Raw genomic sequence first — 18,450 nt, forward strand, 5'->3', positions numbered from 1 at the left:
TCCCTCTATAAGCATATGGAGGGAGTCATGGGAGAGTCTGGGTGCAGCCCTGCACCTCTGTGCAGTGATTGTCAGTGATTGCAGCACCTTAAAGCTGTAGAACACTGACAGCACAAATGTCAAAATCAATTAGCGCATGGTCCCTTTAAGGAAACCGGCTGATGATGCATCATCAAATGGCATCACCTCTAATTGGCTGGGAAACGCGCTGGGTGGGCTTAAGAAGCCCAATCAAGGGAAATTAATTTCAGCAGCGGGCTGGAGCCAGCAGCAGGGGTGGGACCCATCACCGAGGTCTCCGCCACGGACCTGCTAAGGTTAGCAAAATCGCAGCCCTGGTGACAGAATTACATATCACACAGCTACATGGCATACGTCAGTCACTCATATGGGGACTGACGTCAACAGCCATTGAATGGTCATTATGTGCATAATGGTATCTGTACCCAATCTACATATGACATATCTAACTCATCTCTTTACTCTCCCACAGGTCCATCAAGAACCCCCACCACTGTCCAGGAGCAAGAGGAAGATGACTCATCAGAGGAGCCTCCAGCCTCTGAGGGCGCACCATCACCAGACAGAAGCGCACCCAGCACCAGTGCAGAAACGCACACCTCGGTGGCTCCCTCGCGAGACAGAGTAGTGTTGTCACCTGATGTCTCACAAATCACAACCAAGCAAGAGCAAATGGTGGAGACAGGGACAGCAGTGGAGACTCCTCGTCAGAGGGCGCGGGACTCTCCCAGCTCTGTTCAGCTGCATGCAGATGCTGAGCCTCGGGGGCAATCCAGAAAGAGGGCAATCCTGGATCTGCAGGAACAAGTGCAGGCGGCTCTGACAGGTTTTGTAAACGCGATGACTGCCAGTGTTCAGAGAATGGAGGAGTCCATCTCCAACATAAGCATCAATGTGTCACAGGCGATGGCGACTGTAGGCTCCACCATGGATAGGATGACCACCTACATAGAGCAGCTAATGCGCCACTCAGAGGAGCGCATGGTCTCTATGCAGAACAGATGGCAATCTATGGAGGACAGATGGCTATCTATGGAGGATAGATGGCTATCTATGGACACTGATGTGCAGCAAGTTACTCTCCAGCTCCTTGCTAACAGGGAAGTGCGAGTGGCCCATGAGAAGGATGTTGGTGAGAGGGCACATGGAAGTGGGTCTCCTCTCAAAGCGCTCACACTTCTACCTCGTTGCCACCCCCTCAGTCAGAGCCTCAGATGTCCCCGCAGACAGCGATGGCCAAGTCTGCCCCTGCACAGTCGCAGGAGGAGCAGACTTTGGCGGGGCCATCACAGGCTCCAAAACCCAGAGGACGACCGCCAGAAGTGTCTAAGCAGTCGCAGCAAGGAAGTGAGGAGGCTGCCTCTACTTCTGCTGAAGCCACAGGGATGGCACCACGTAGAAGCACGTGTAAGAGGAAAATGCCACACAAACAGATTCACAAAGGTAGCCACTTGGGTGTTTTATTCAATTTTAATGTTTCAGTTAATTTAATGTGAACCATAAATTTCTTTCTTTTCAAAATTTTCCGCACTTGGACAAATTTGTGTGCACCATTGGGAGTGGTTTCGTTAGTTGGAGTGAAGGTCAGACATAACTCTACCTCCAGCAATGGTGGTGACTGTGAAAGGAATGGATTGGTCATTGTAGTAAGTTGTCACACAACACCAGGTTATAGTCCAACAGTTTTATTTGAAATCACAAGCTTTCGGAGCGCTGCTCCTTCGTCAGGTGAAGTGGAGAGATGCATAAAGACACAGCTTATATAGTCGGAGAATAATGCCAGATGATTACAGGTAATCTTCTAACTGCCATTTATCACACCTCGGCAGAGAGATAATCACAGCAATCAAAGGTGTGAATGGTGTCCAAACAGGTTAGTCAGGAAAACATTACATCTGTGACCTGTTTGGACACCATTCACACCTTTGATTGCTGTGATTATCTCTCTGCCAAGGTGTGATAAATGGCAGTTAGAAAGATTACCTGTAATCATCTGCCATTATTCTCTGACTATATAAGCTGTGTCTTTATGCATCTCTCCACTTCACCTGACGAAGGAGCAGCGCTCCGAAAGCTTGTGATTTCAAATAAAACTGTTGGACTATAACCTGGTGCTGTGCGACTTCTTACATTTGTCCACCCCAGTCCAACTCCGGCATCTCCACACCATGGTTATTGTAAGGATGCTTTATGGTGTGGCTGTGGGGTGTTGCCAACCTGGCGAAGCGTGTGGCAGCCATATGGGTGAACAGTGTAAAGTTAAGTAAATCTGGCCATGATGAGGCCATCCCTGGCCTCCTGGGCAGCAATGTGCTCGAGTGTTGGTGCCATCTGCACCGCAGGTTCCTCCAGCAAATATTCCTCCTTGTCTTCCAGCTGATGCTCCTCCTGCTCCTCCTCCTCTGAAGAGGCTGTGCGCTCAGTGCCTTGCTCCTCATGCAGCGCTAATCCTCGCTGCTGCGCTGTATTGTGCAGGGCGTAGCAGACTGCAACGATTCTGGAGACCCTGGCTGGTGCGTACTGAAGGCCTCCTCGAGATCGGTCAAGGCATCTGGTGGGGAGAGGGGTTTCCCAAGAGGTCACACTGGAGATGGGTGTCAGGCTCCAAACTTCCACAACAATGAGTAGGCCTGCTAAAAGTTCCCCCAGACCTCAGACAACAAAGTTCTGCCACCTGCAAATGATGATTGGTGAAAACTCCTTTTTAATGGTGGAGCTGCAGCTGTTACTAAGCAATCCACTTGTGAGGCCGCCAGGATTACCTGGCGTGTTCCAGGGGAGGCATGTAGGATGGGGGAAATGTCTAAAAATCAGAAAGGCCTCTCAAAATTGGATTATAGAGGCAATTAAGTGGTTGTTAAGGGCCTTAAGGGCCTATCCCGCCTCTTGGAGGAGGCGGGATGGAAATGGGGTCTGAAACCCCAATTCTGAGAAAATTGCTCGGAGGCGGGATTCGGGCCCGCACGCCATTTTTTGTGATTTTAACACTTCACATGGCTCCAATCCCGCCTCCTCGGGCCTGGCAAAATCGAGCCTGACATGTTTACTCAATCAGCTGAGAGTACAAATAGCTATATTGTAAATTACAATAGCATTAACTCGTTTGTTCCATTTAGATTTTTCTCTGAATTTTCATAATATATTTGGATAGCAGGCATCAGTGCTCAGGAATGGAATTTATTCCATTTTTAATACTCAGTCTTAGCATTAAACATTCCTGAGTTGGGTACAGCAGTAGCCACAATACTTAAAAAATATAATTCATTCTCAGGATGTGGCTGACGCTGGCAAGGACAGCATTTATTGCCCATCCCTAACTGCCCTTGAGAATGTGTTGGTGAGCCGCCTTCTTGAACCGCTGTAGTCCGTGAGGTGAAGGTACTCCCATAGTGCTGTTAGGTAGGGAGTTCCAGGATTTTGACCCAGCGATGATGAAGAAATGGCGATATATTTCCAAGTCGGGATGGTGTGTGACTTGGAGGGGAACTTGGAGGTGGTGGTGTTCCCATGCGCCTGCTATCCTTGTCCTTCTAGGTGGTAGAGGTCGTGGGTTTGGGAGATGCTGTCAAAGAAGTCTTGGGGAGTTGCTGCAGTGCATCTTGTAGATGGTACACATTGTAGACATGGTGCGCTGGTGGTGAAGGGAGTGAATGTTTAAGGTGGTGGATGTGGTGCCAATCAAGCATTGTCCTGGATGGTGTCAAGCATCTTGAGCATTGTTGGAGCTGCTCTCATCCAGGCAAGTGGAGAGTATTCCATCACACTCCTGACCTGTGCCTTGTAGATGGTGGAAAGGCTTTGGGGAGTCAGGAGGTGAGTCACTCGCCATAGAATACCCAGCCTCTGACCTGCTATTGTGGCAACAATATTTATGTGGTTGGCTCAGTTTAATTTCTGGTCAATAGTGACTTGATGATGGTAATGCCGTTGAATGTCAAGGGGTGGTGGTTAGACTTTCTTTTGTTGAAGATGGTCATTGCCTGACACTTAAGTGGCAAGAAACATTTGTGCCACACATCAGCTCAAGCTGGAATGTTGTCCAGGTCTTGTTGCATGCAGGCACTGACTGCTTCATTATCTGAGGAGTTGCAAATGGAGCTGAACACTGTGCAATCATCAGCGAACATCCCTGTTTCTGAACTTATGATGAAGGCCATTGATGAAGCAGCTGAAGATGGTTGGCCCTAGGACACTGTGCTGAGGAACTCCTGCAGTGCTTTTCTGGGGCTGAGATGACTGGCCTCCAACAACCACAACCATCTTTCTTTGTGCTAGGTAGGACTCCAGCCAGTGGAGAGTTTTCCCCCTGATTCCTATTGACTTTAATTTGACTTGGGCTCTTTGATGCAACACTCAGTCAAATGCTGCCCTGATGTCACCTCACCTCTGGAATTCAGCTCTATTGTGCATGTTTGGACCAAGGCTGTAATGAGGTCTGGAGCTGAGTGGTCCTGGCAGATACCAAACTGAGCATCAGTGAGCAAGTGCTGCCTGATAGCAGTGTCGATGACACCTTCCATCACTTTGCTGATGACTGAGTAGACTGATGGGGCGGTAATTGGCCGGATTGGATTTTTCCTGCTTTTTGTGGACAGTTCATACCTGGGTAATTTTCCACTTTGTCGGGTAGATGCCAGTGTTGTAGCTGTACTGGAACAGCTTGGCTAAATGCACGGCTAGTTCTGGAGCACAAGTCTTCAGCACTACAGCTGGGATGTTGTCCAGTGCCCATAGCCTTTGCTATATTCAGTGCGTTCAGCCATTTCTTGATATCACGTGAAGTGAATTGAATTGGCTGAAGACTGGTTTCTGTGATGGTGGGGACCTCAGGAGGAGGCTGATATGGATCAACCACTTGGCACTTCTGGCTGAAAATGGTTGCAAATGCATCAGCCTTGTTTTTTGCACTCACATGCTGGGCTCTGCCATCATTGAGGATGGGGATGGTTCCTGGATTCTCCTCCTTCCGTTAGATGTTTAGTTGTCCATCATCATTCACGACTGGATGTGGCAGGACTGCAGAGTTTTGATCTGATCCGTTGATTGTGGGATCACTTAGCTCTGTCTATAGCATGCTGCTTCCACTTTTTAGCATGCATGTGTTGTAGCTTCACCAGGTTGGCACCTCATTTTTTGGCACACCTGGTGCTACTCCTGGCATGCTCTTCTACACTCCTCATTGAACTAGGGTTGGTCCCCTGGTTTGATGGTAATGATAGAGTGAAGAATATGCTGGGCCCTGAGGTTACAGATTGTGGTGGAATACAATTCTGCTGCTGCTGATGGCCCACAGCACCTCATGGATGCCCAGGTTGGGCTGTTAAATCTGTTCTGAAACTATCCCATTTAGCACGGTGGTAGCGCCACACAACATGATGGAGAGTGTCCTCAGTGTGACGGCAGGACTTTGCCTCCGCAAGGACTGTGCGCTGGTCACTCCTACTGATACTGTCATGGACTGTCACCACCTGCCGCAGACCCAGTGTGGCAGCGATGTCCTTTAGGACTCGGCCAGCTCATTCAGTATTGGTGCTTCAGAGCCATTCTTGGTGATGGACATTGAAGTCCCCCACCCAGAGTACATTTGGTGCTCTTGATACCCTCAGCATTTCTTCATGGAGGAGTGCATCAGTTGAGGGAGGTAAGCAGCAGAAGGTTTCCTTGCTTGGAGTTAATGTAGGACTCCCAGGGCCACTGTATACCACTATGCCACCACCTCTGGTGTGTCTGTCCAGCTGGTGGGACAGGACATACCCAGGGTTGGTGATGGAAGAGTCTCGGTCTGGGACGTTGGCTGAAAGGTATGATTCTGTGAGTATGACTAGTCTGTGGTACTCCCAGTTGGCTCGCCCAATATTAGTGAGGAGGACTTTGCAAGTTTGACTGGGTTGGGTGTGCCTTTGTCATGTCCGGTCGATGCTGGGTGGTCCGTCCAGTTTTATTCTTTTGACCATTTTTCGTAGCGGTTTGACACAACTGAATGGCTTGCTAGGCCATTTCAGAGGGTCTGGAGTCACATATAGGCCGGGTAAGGACAGCAGATTTCCTTCTCTAAAGGACATTAGTGAACCAGATGGGTTTTTATGACAATCGGTAGTTTCATGGTCACTAGCTTTATATTCCAGATTTAATTAATTAACTGAATTTAAATTCCCAGCTACCGTGGTGGGATTTGAACTCCTGTCTCCAGGCCTCTGGATTACTAGTCCAGTAACATAACCATTATGCTACTGTACACCCTGGAGAAATAAAATTCTCTTTATTGTGCTGCAACAATCCATTTTAATCTGAATTTCAAAGAGCAGGACATTATACACCAAGCAGACTGTGCTAAATTTGATGCCAGGTGAAATAACAGTATTCTAACCCGCTATATCACCCAGTTCTCTTGTTTTATATAAATAGTAAATCAGAAAAAAATTAAACAAAGAACGTTCCAGAACATTGTAATTAATATACTCTGCTTTACTTTCCCTTGAGAAATATGTATTAATGAAGGAGTATAATGCAATACTGTAAAGAATTATTTCCCCACAAAATATCACAGAAGTAAATGCAAATGAAACTGAAGAAACTCTTCAGGGAAATGTAAATAAAAAGTTGATGATATACTGTCGTAAATGCTACTTACCCTTTAATAAAGCAATTATCTCCTCTGTAAAGAATCCACTCTCAATCCATTCACGATAATCTTGAATTAAATCAAATGCACTAACACCTTGATTGTTCTTCTGCTTTATATTTGCCCCTAGAGAAAAATAAAACATCTATGCAAGCTGGAAGTATCACATCTTTGACTTGACTCTCTAAAATACGCTCTGCCCAGCCTTTGCAAATGATGGCTTCTCTGTGTATGTTGTAGCAGCAGATGCAACCATTACCTCACACAATTCCAGTAGGTGTACCATCGTACAGGAAAAAAATCAAATTTTACTGATTTTATGGACAGACCATAACTGCATTTTAAACAAAAAACCCAGAGTCTATTTAACAAAAAATTGATTTCTATGTTGATAATTTATAAATCCAATCCCCAGCCTGATTAATAACTTGGGAAATTTTCTCCTGCACTATCAATTTTACCTCTGATTTCAAGGTTTTGAGGTTAGATTGAGCTAAACCATATTAAAATTTGTTTGTTGGCATTTATTGCAAACTGATGTCTGGGATGTTCTGTTGGGATGCATTCATTTTAACATTAACAAATAAAACAAACCACTAAAAACAAGTTCTGACAGCTCCATAGGTAAATGAACCATATTTGTGTTGTTGGACCTTTTAGGCCAGGAAGGTCATGGGGGAAAAATTCAGTTGGTTTGCGCCTCCCGTTAGCACCTTAAGAGGGCGCTAATGTGGCGTAAAGCAACTAGCGCCCGGGCGCGGCGATGTTTGTGCCGCTTGCAAAATTAACTAGACATTTTGCGGCGGTGCTAAACACTACCGCCACGATCTCCTGCACCGGCAGATCGTGACGTCAGTCGAGTGTGCAACGCCCCGGTAGTGCCCTGGACCGGATATTGAGTGGCGCCCCCTGCCTTACCACCTGCCGCTAGCAACGACAGGTTGAGGGGAGCATTTTGCAGTCAGGAAGGGACTGGGGGAGCACTATTTAAAGGCGACCGCTTCCTGCCTTTTATTGTTGGTGACATTTTTGCACCACACATTCTGAGAGAGAGAGAGAGACTCCTGGAGAGATTCAACACTGTGTGAAGAAGATTTGGGCACTGAGCAGCACTTTGCAGGTTCATTTTGATTTGCCCTTGTATCGATTTAGAAGAGACTGTGGGGGCTGTACTCTGAGCTCTTTCCCATGGCCTCTCCATTGTTCTTTCCAGCAGATTTGATGTACAGGTCTCTCCAGGCCAAGATTCAAGGCTGCAATGAGCAGGATGTGGATGGAGAGCAAGATCAACCCTCCCCTTTAAGAACTGGCCGGCGCCAGTGTGTCTCTGTTCCATTGCTGATTGACATCACATGAGCTTCGCCAGCGCTCTGAGGTAGCGCCTCGCTCCTCGGCCTTTGCGCCTTAAGACTGGTGTGTAGCACCTGATTTAGCTCTCCAATCACCTCCGGGGCGATAAAATTCAAGTTTGCAGTCGGAGACGATAATTAGCGCCAGGTGCTAATCTTTGTGCCCGGCCGATAATTGCGCCCCAAATGGGACGATACTGAATTTCTCCCCCCATAAGTTTAATCTGTGGTTCTGTGCTGAGTTGATTGATCTTAGCCAGGCAGCAATGTCCCTGGACTAGGGAAGGGATAATCTATTTTTGTAAATGAACCAGTATTCTCAATTCCGATCACTATCTAGTTAGCTCTATTGAAAACTATGGGGGGAATTTTAACCCTCAAGGACCAGTGGGGCAGATTGGAGGTAAAAGTTTTTAAATTCTGAAACCCAAATTTCAGCAGGCTGGCTGTCGGGTGGGAAACCTGTTGAGAAAACGTAAAAGACATCCTGCATTTAAATTCAGCAGGATGTCTGGGAAATCCATACTCCCGGAATTCTCATCCAGAAATCAATCCCCCGCTCTCTTCAGAGCCCCAAGTAAATATCAAATATTGGGGCCTGTGCGTGTGGACGTCAACATCAGCTATGATATTGCTCACAGTCAAAAAACCTCACAACCCTTACTGTGCAAGCTAACCTGAACAGTGTCCAATTGACTGAGAACCAGGAACCTACCAGTCTGTGGAATCATACTCCAAGAAAATGTCAGTGCCCTCAGGTGAGGAGCAGAGAAAATTGGATCAAGTTGCTCTGCAAAAGGTAGATATCACCAGGGAAAACTGTACTTTATTCAGTTTGTGCACTCATGGACCAATATAAGGATGGTTACTCTCAAGGCTATCTGCAAGGACTGATATGGATAAAACTAATTAGATCACCAGTATTTCTAAGTTCCTGTTTCCAGTTTCTGGATCTCTCAAATCTATATTATAGGAGTAGTTTGCCAGGAGTAAGTCCTCATGGTTTCCAAAGTCCCCCTCCCATTATGATAGCAGCATGGTGTAGGGTGCCCTAGATACATTAATGAGTTGAGAAGTAGCTTAAATATTTTAAGGTAAAATAGCAAATGGAAAATACAAAGAAATAAAAAGAAAAAAGTCATTAGCTTTGAGAGAATGGGCAGTCCCTTAGACAGGCGTCAGTAGATGGTGGAGGTAGCAATGATTCAATCAGATAGTGTATCTCACCTAGTGACATGAGTGAGCATGATCCTTTAACCCCTGCATCTGGACCTTTCATCACAAAAGTGAGATCAAGTCAGGTAACATTTTTAGACATGTTACATATTTGTTGAAACTATCATTGCAGCAACACTCGCAGGTGTTCCCATAACAACTAACTGATTCACATACAGATTTATTTAAAAGGGAAAATCTGCTTAATATTCTTGCAGAAAAAAGACATCATGGCCAGGAATTTGCTGCAATGGCATTGTTGACAACATAGGAACAGGAGTAGGCCATTCAGCCCCTCGAGCCTGTTCCACCATTCAATTAGATCATGGCTGAGGATTTCACCAAGCTCTAACTAACGTAAATCCAAAGAAGCACATGGGTAAAGGGAGGACATGCAATGGTGGTCAGCTTCCTCGTCACTAGATTCCATGCAATTTTAATATATTCATTTATTTAATAGCCGGTGAAAGAACCTTTTTTTTCCATGCCTGCCTTTTCGTGGGATACGTGGAACATTCTTTGTTCCAGTCCTACTTAAGTTCCCTCTCGGCCTTCTTTTTCCTGTTCATTGATGACTGTGTCGGTTCCACATCCTGCTCTCACCCTAAACTGGAATATTTCACCAATTTTCCCTCTAACTTCCACCCCCTCCCTTACCTTCACCTAGTCCATTTCTGACTCTTCCCTTCCCTTGCTCGGCTTCTCTATCACCATTACTGGGGATAGGCTGTCCACCAATGTCTACTGCAATCCCACCGACTCCCTCAGCTACCTTGATTATACTTCCTCACACCCTGCTTCCTGTTAGGACTCTATGCCATTCTCCCAGTTTTTTGGTCTCTATCATATCTGTTCTGACGATGCCATCTTACATAACAGGAGGGAATTTTAACATCAGTGAGCAGGTGGGAATCGGTTCAGGTGGGAGGGGGCTGTTTAATGGGCTCCCAGGAGGTGGATTGGCATTTAAAATATGTTAAGAAGGCTGGAAGCCTCGGATTTAACCTGCGTTGCAGGTTTAACTGTTGCCAGGTTTCCAGAAAGCTGGCAGCTGCAGTGAGGCAAGGACAGCCTCAGGGATCACTCCTTCTGGGCTAGGAGGAGCAGGAGTGCTTTCTCCTGGCCCCCCAAGCTCGCCCCCCACCCACCCCACTCCCCATACAAAACGCTCCCCTGGGTTCAGACCTCCCCCCGGGGTCATGAATCAGACACCCCCCCACTCCCAGATTGGGGATTGACCCCCCGGGATAGGACCCCTGGGGTTGGGGATTGAACCCCACAACCGGGATTTGAACCCCGGGGTGGGGGGGGATACCTGTCAATGACGAAAGACACACGGTGTGGAGCTAAATCTCTAAAGCCTGCGGAGAAAGCTAGACTTCTGGGTTTCCCACGCACTACCGGACCCTCCCCCTCCCAGGGCGTCGGGAAGTAAAAGTTCCCCGCAGAGTCTCCGAAATGTCTTCATTATTCCTTGGCTGAGGGTTCCCCTCCACTGTGATTGACAGGTTCTCGACTGTGCCCTTCCCATTTTCTGCACTTCCACCCACACCCATTCTACTCCCTCCCAGAACCATGATAGGGTACCCCTTGTCCTCACCTTCCACTTCAACAGCCTTTGCATTCAATGGATCATCCTCCACCATTTTCACCATGATAGAAACATAGAAGATAGGAGCAGGAGTAGGCCATTCGGCCCCTCGAGCCTGCTCCGCCATTCAATGTGATCATGGCTGATCATCCAAATTCAGTACCCGGTCCCTGCTTTCTCCCCATACCCCCCAGATTTTGTTATGTTGGTTGAGGGATAAATATTGGCCAGGACACCGGGGATAACTCCCCTGCTCCTCTTCAAAATAGTGCCATGGGATCTTTTACATCCACCTGAGAGAGCAGACGGGGCCTCGGTTTAACATCTCATCCGAAAGACGGCACCTCTGACAGTGTAGCACTCCCTCAGCACTACAATGGAGTGTCAGCCTAACTTTATGTGCTCAAGTCCCTGAAGCGGGACTTGAACCCATAACTTCCTGACTCAGAGGCGAGTGTGCTACCAACTGAGCCACCGCTGATGCCATCGCCAAACACATCTTCCCCTCCCCTTTCAGCATTCCAAAGGGACCATTCGCTCCATGACACCCTGGTCCATCAGCCCCAATGCCTGCTTCCCTTCTGCTGGGCCCTTCCCATGCAAGTGCAGCAGATGCTCTTCCTATACCTCCATCCACCGCCCCCAAACACTCCTTCCAGGTGAAACAGTGATTTACTTGTACTTCTTCAAACTTATAGTATATTCACTGCTCATGATGCAATCTTCTCTACATTGGGGAGACCAAATGCAGATTGGGTGATTGCTTTCCTGTTCAGTCCGCAAGCCTGAGCTTCCGGTTGCTTGCTACTTTAATTCTCCAGCCCACTCCCACTCTTACCTCACTGCCCTTGGCCTACTACACTGTTCCAATGAAGCTCAATGCAAGCTCGAGGAACAGTACCTCATCTTCCTACTAGGCATTTTACAGCCTCCTGGCTTGACCTCCTTTCTCATTTTCTCTCGGACAGCTGGGGCTGGTAATGGAGGATGGCTGCACCAGAGTCACTGGGAGTGGAGGAGATGTAGGCTATTGCTTGGGCAGGAGATCCCTTATCGGTACATGGTCAGTGAGGTTGTATGCACTCCAGGGATCTACCTGCCTTTCTTCCCTTTCCTGGGCCCTGGCCTTCTCTTTGCCAGATTGTCCACGATTCCCTCCCCCTCTGCTATCCTGCTGTAACCATTTACACCTCCTCTGGACCAACGTTTCTCCTAAGCTGCACAGGCAATGTTCCCCCAAGAGGTCCAGCGCAGGCCACTCACCAGCTGTTATGGTGGAAAAGATATAGTGCATGTGTGCAGCGGCTGTGCAGAAAATTTAAAGGGATCGCGCACCAAACCTAAAAATTAGAGGGAACATTGCTCTGGACCCATCTTTTGTTTTTATACTTGTTTTATTCTCACCTCCTTTTGTCTTGCACCTTCATCACTTTTGTCATTTAGTCATTACTGCCCCCACCCTATCACAGACCTTTCCCTCTGTTTCTCTCTCCACACATGCTGCCTGACTTGCTGAGTGTTTCCAGCATTTTCTGTTTCTATTTCAGATTTCCAGCATCCGCAGCATTTTGCTGTTGTTTTAACCTCTTTTTAATGTTTATTGAATATCATTTGATTGATACAGAGCCCACCAGCGGCATTCTGTAACGGTTTAAGTGGCAGTGACGATCAAAGTATCGTCATTTCAGAAACTAACTTTCAACTATTTCAGTGAGGGTAATGATGACACGGCACAGAAGTCGCAGGAAGGTATGGTGTGGCGAAAGTAATGGTGTAAGTCACTCATGTCATAATGTCCTGGAACAACTCTGCAAGAGTAATGGTGTACGCAGTAGATGCTGGTGTCCTGGCCAATACTTATCCCTCAACCGACATAACAAAAACAGATGATCTGGTCGTTGTCACATTGCTGTTTGTGGGAGCTTGCTGTGCGCAAATTCGCTGCCGCGTTTCCCACATTACAACAGTGACTACACTTCAAAAGTACTTCATTGGCTGTAAAGCGCTTTGAGACGTCCGGTGGTCGTGAAAGGCGCTGTATAAATGCAAGTCTTTCTTTACAATGGCGCAAGTTTTCAGGAAAATTCGGGCCTATACGATGAGAAACAGTTGGAGACAAGCCAAGAGGTACAGAGAAGACAATGAGAGAAAGTGTGTGAGAGATAAACAGGAAATAAAAGAAGTGGGAAACAGTGGTAGAGAATGAATAAGAGTGCGAGGTAAGCAAAGAGTAACAGGAAGAGAATGAAAGACATTCCTTTTACAATTATCCAGAAGTAATGCCACAGAAGATTAACTGTACTGTCAATAAAGGAAAAAATGCCTTCATTACCATATTGCATTAGAAGGCTTGTCCCATAATAGTTTGATGCCTGAACTGTATAGAACAGAGGGGTGCAGTGGTCACAGTTCAGTACATCGACCTTGGCATTGTTTGATAGCAGTAATATCAGCAGGTCATTGCAACTATCTTTAAGAGCAGCAAGGTGCAAAGCACTGTGTGTAGGAAACAGAAGAAATCACTTATTTTAAGTATCATAAAAGGTACAAATCACAAAGCAATAGGATATTAAAGCTAAATTTAATAAAATTAAGCTAATAGATTAGTTACTTCCATGAAAATAAAATCAATGAAACTCAACTGGTAAAAAATACATAATTTTATAATTAAGGGGCTTTGGAGATGGGAATAGATCACTGACTAAATAAAAAGATCATGTGCCCCAGAAAAGACCATATCCATTCCTGGAAGGTCAGGGAATTACTGTAGGCGTGATTAGGTTGAGCTGAAATAAATAGGCTGAGAAAGACTGAAAATCTGTCTGAGGCCTAGCAGGGGTGGATATGAGGAATAATAGAGGTGGATCTATTTAGAGGGAAAATAACAACCCTTAATGTCAAAGACAAAGTAGGGGGATTGTGATGGCGTGTCACAACAGCAACATGTTTTGATGTTGATTTTTGCCATTTTAGTATTGCATCAAAACTCCTAGTTTTATCAATGCTTTCTATATTTTATGTAATTTTTAACATGGAATCAAAGTAAAAGTGGATGAAGTTTTGGCACAACAGCTCTACGTGACATGATTTGGAGCCACCACAGGAGAGAGAAATTAACTCCAACTATGCCAGACAACTCTGCCAGTGACACAGTGAATCGGGGAACGGGGGGGGGGGGGGTGGAAGGTGGGGGGTAGGGGGAGGGGGAGGGGGTGGGAAGAGGGGTGGTTTCTGAGGGGGATAGTGGGAGGTGGGGGGAGGGGCAGCTGGACCTTGGGGTAGGATCTAAAATTTTTCTGAATGAAAAAGTTAATCCTATTGTTATCTTCAAGAAAGGGTTGGTACAAGTGGTAGGCATTATTAGAACATTCTAGCTTAATAGTGATCTCAAATATTTTTGCAAATTCTAATTATATCACAATAGACTCAAGCAGTTGACTGTGTGGATCATCAATAACAAAGTAAAAATAGTACAGAAAGCGCTAATTACATTTGTGAAAGAAATTGAATTTGCTCCTTACTGCATGACCTCCAACTGCTTGATTAGAATAGGAAACTTTTCAACCCAAATAGGGATGCAAATTTGTTTAAAATTACACTAAAGGTGCATAGGGGGAGAAATTGGGTACCGTTTCGTCTCCCGTCATCACCTCTGGGGGGCGATAACAGGGCACGAACCACTCACCGCCCTCGGGTGCGGAGAATATCACCTCCCGCTAAATTCAGCAGGAGGTTTGTGGCGGCGGTATGGCGTTACGCCCCGATCTCCCTTCGCCCGGAGATCATGACGTCATCGCCGTGCGCATCGCCCCGGTAGCGCCCCAGACCCGAACTTTGGTTTCGCCCCCCGTAACATCGCCAGGCGAAAACAGCGGCAGCTGCAGGAGGCGTTCATCGGGAGGCCGGGCGTTTCGGGGGCGATACTTAAAGGTGAGGTGGCCGAGGTAGGGGAGAAAATACTCAAATGCTCATTCTCTGTTTTATTTGCTTTTTTCCCCAACGCTCGATCAGCCCAGCACTCTGCTGCAGTGCATCGGGCTGATCGGGCCAGATCCCGGTGCCATCGGGGACCAGGTAAGTTTTTCCCCTTGCAGAGCCTGCAGCGATGGCCCTTTAAGGGAGGGAAGGAGCCTTCCAACAGGGCAGCGCTGCCCAGCCCATTGTTCAGCGCTGCTCACCTACCGCCTTGCCTGCTGCCTGTTGCGCTCCAGGAAGGAAGTGGAGTGCTAAGTCAAGTGCTCCACTTCCTTCCTGGAGTGCAAAACCGAAGTTTTTAAAAGTTGAGAAACATTAGCGCCTTAAACGGGGCTATAACGAATTTCACCACCCCCCCACACCGCCCATAACCTATTGTCTGGATAACTGAGCTATATCTAGAGGTCTTATCTGTTACTTTATTACATTGGGCTGTAATTTGCAGCCCCTATGGGTGTGTACGAGGTGTAGGGGCCGCGCAAGTGCCACGCTTAGGCATGACAGATCATCCACATCCCCAGGAAAAGGGCATCCGCGGGCAGAGAGCTGGGCTATTTGCCCAACTCCTGCCCAGCAAATGCCCGTGAAATTCTTACGTAAGGCCTGCTTTTACCAGCGTAAGAGTTTTAAAAAACAGAAAATTAAAATTTTAGCGATAAATTTATACATTTAAAAACCTGTGAAATAAGGTGAGTTTATTTTTAGCCCCTTTAAAACATGTAATTAAACAAATTAAATATTTAATTAAATGGCATTTTAATTAATTTTAAATGTGATTTTTTTTAAATTTATTTAAAGTGTATAGGTATTTTTTGGGGGTATTCCCATTCATACTTATGGGGTTTCCGTACATACGGAATCCCGATAAGAATGAATGGGGATCCTCCTTCTGTCATTCATTGGGCCAGCCCACATGATCCCAGGGGCGCTGGCGAACCGCGTGCACCCCCCCCCCGGGGGATACGTGTGCCTCTACACATGTCTACGCATAGAGGCCCCGGAGCGCAAGTCTCCGTGGATCCCGAGGCAGCAGCCAAGTTCATAGATTTTTTGCCGGTCGGAGGCATCCGCCCGCGGGAAGTCTCCGACCGCAAATTCAGGCCCATTACCTTTTTTCTTCACTACATAAACTTGGATTTAAAATATTAGCATTTTAAATATAATGCAAATTAAACTGAACTTCCTCACAACAATGTGCTTCTGTGTACTCAAGTAACAGTTCATTTTTCTTACCTATCTCCATGTTGGTCAACTGAATTAATATTGACTCCATTCCTTATAAGAAATTCCAGACACTGAGCTTTTCCTTGCCTGTAACAAAACAAGTTATTTTTTTTAAACACATATTGCATTTCTGCTCCATACCTATCGCTTCAGGTGCAAACTAAAATGACCGTCATAAACTGATAGTGGCAACATACACTTCTATTTCATCATGTAGTAATCCAAACAGCAGTTCTTCTTGCTCTTCACCTTTAAAATTGAAGCCCTTTTCAGTGAGCCTGCAAATTAAATCAAACCAACATTAAAGAATAAAAGGTAAATTTAAAATATAAATGTGCTATGTTTGAATATCTCGCCATCTGCACTTCAACTCTTTTCATCTTAAATATAAGCATCTGTTATGCGATCAGGGAGCTAATGGACTACTCCTGGATGCAAACTCTCCTGTTATTTTTGTAGTGTATGTACCTTTAAGAGAACTACTTTTACAGCTCCTGTATACTGTAGTACCGGCAGTGACCACCCCTGTATATAAGCCTTGAGCATGCCTCTGTACTGCCAGTCTTCAGACTACCCTACTCCAGTAAACACCTGTTGATTGTTAAGTTACAGCATCCGTGTAGTTATTTGAAAACATCATACTCTCAAAATCACGGATCTAACAGTGGCGACGAGTGTCGATTCGAATCTACCTGCAACTCTGCATTTCCCTTCAAGGATTCGCTCCGGGAGGGCGGTGGAAGAAAGTCGAGGCCAGAAGCACGGGCGTCGACCACGAGCAACCGCCCAGTCATCCGGCAGAGAGTGAACATCGCAGGGGAGGCTGTTGAGAGCCGGGCTTGGTTCCCCAGCCACGACGATCCAGCAACAGACTGACAACAGGTACAGCGCAGGCCCTTCCCGGACAGCGGCGGCTGGAGCCGACCGACGGCAGACAAAAAGCCGAGCAGCGTCGACGGGGTAAGAGAGAGGGTGAAGCACACAGGATGCAGCCGGGGGTTAAAAACCGAGCGGCGTCGAGGAAAAACAAAACGGAGATAAAGAGGGTAAAGCAGCAGCCGGGTTCAGGACCAAGCGACGGAAACGGGAAAGGTGCACAGGAGAAGGCGCAGAACACAGCCAGGGCTCAAGCGCTGAACAGCGTCCGCGGGGAGAAGAAGGGAGAGCGCGGGAGATGCCATTGAGCCGCGGAGAAGAAGGGAGAGCGCGGGAGACGCCATTTTTAGAAGCCGCAGCGGAGAAGAAGGGCGAGCGCAGGAAGAAAGGAAAGCGCGGGAGACGCCATTTTGTGCCAGCGGAGAAGAAGGGAGAGCGCGGGACACGCCATTTTTGACAGTTAAATCACACCCAGGGATGCCGAAGAGTGGCAGTATCTCTGCGTTCAACAATGAAGTCGAAGATTGGGCGACACATGTGGAATGCATTGAGGTGTGCTGCAGGGCGAATGAAGTGCCAGATGCTAGGAAAGCACTGGTTTTGTTAAATTCCATGGGTGCAAAAACTTATGGCTTACTGCGAAACCTAATAACCCCAGAGAAGCCCGTGGATAAGAATTTCAGAAGCATAGTAGAAATCCTACAGGACCACTTAAACCCCACACCGCTGCCGATAGCAGAAAGATTTAAGTTCCACAAACGGAACCAGCATAAGGGTGAAAGTAATGCTGAGTACTTAACGGAACTGCGCAAGCTATCGAAACACTGCCAGTTTGGAGTGGGACTAGCAGATACGTTAAGGGACAAATTTGCGTGTGGGCTTCAAAGTGAAGGAACCCAGAAACGGCTTCTATCAGAAAAGGATCTTACGCTGGACAAGGCTTTCAGCGTGGCAGTATCACACGAAGCAGCCGCACAGGGCGCTGCAGAGATACAACGGAGACCGCAAGAATATGGCACCAATGAAATGTCATATGGAGCAGGGAAGTGTTATCGCTGTGGCAGAACAACACACGACCAGAAGGATTGTTGGTTCAAGGACCAAGTGTGCAGACAGTGTGGAAAAGCAGGACACATAGCAAGAGTCTGCAGGTCAGGGAAGAAAACCAACAGCAAGAAATCTCCACAGGAGAAGTACAAAAAGGTACACAAGGTGATGGACAGTAGTTCAGACGAACAGAAAAGTGATAGACTCCAGAAGCAAGGAGCTGGGTTGTCTGAAACTACATAAGGTAACCAAAATGGAGGATCACCAGACGATCTGGGTCACACTCAAGATAGACGGAGTCCAAGTGAAAATGGAATTGGACACAGGATCAGCCCTAACAGTCATAAACCAAAGGGACTACAAGCGGCTATTTTCACACATACCCTTGAAAGCTAGAGATTGTCTTGAAGACGTACACGGGGCAAAAAGTCTACCCCAAAGGAAAAATAAGGGTGAAAGTGATATACAAAGGCCAGGAAATACCTAAAATGGACCTATATGTATTGCCAGATGGAGGACCACCACTACTA

General features: G+C 46.8%; 1 protein-coding gene across 1 annotated transcript in view; it reads right to left on the minus strand.

Moving 5' to 3' along the window:
• Positions 1 to 18,450, minus strand: part of LOC147106299 (ankyrin repeat domain-containing protein 61-like) — a 103,869-nt gene that overhangs the window by 10,635 nt on the left and 74,784 nt on the right. The window contains exons 11-14 of the mRNA XM_086009290.1: positions 16,195 to 16,275; positions 16,007 to 16,084; positions 13,131 to 13,294; positions 6,653 to 6,769 (exon numbers count right to left, since the gene is read on the minus strand). Of these exons, the coding sequence (XP_085865416.1) occupies positions 6,653 to 6,769; positions 13,131 to 13,294; positions 16,007 to 16,084; positions 16,195 to 16,275 (440 nt within the window). The remainder of the gene's footprint in view (positions 1 to 6,652; positions 6,770 to 13,130; positions 13,295 to 16,006; positions 16,085 to 16,194; positions 16,276 to 18,450) is intronic.

The sequence above is a fragment of the Somniosus microcephalus genome, chromosome 16 (genome assembly GCF_052327205.1).
Source record: "Somniosus microcephalus isolate GS21.2 chromosome 16, FLI_Smic_1.0, whole genome shotgun sequence".
Taxonomy (NCBI): domain Eukaryota; kingdom Metazoa; phylum Chordata; class Chondrichthyes; order Squaliformes; family Somniosidae; genus Somniosus; species Somniosus microcephalus.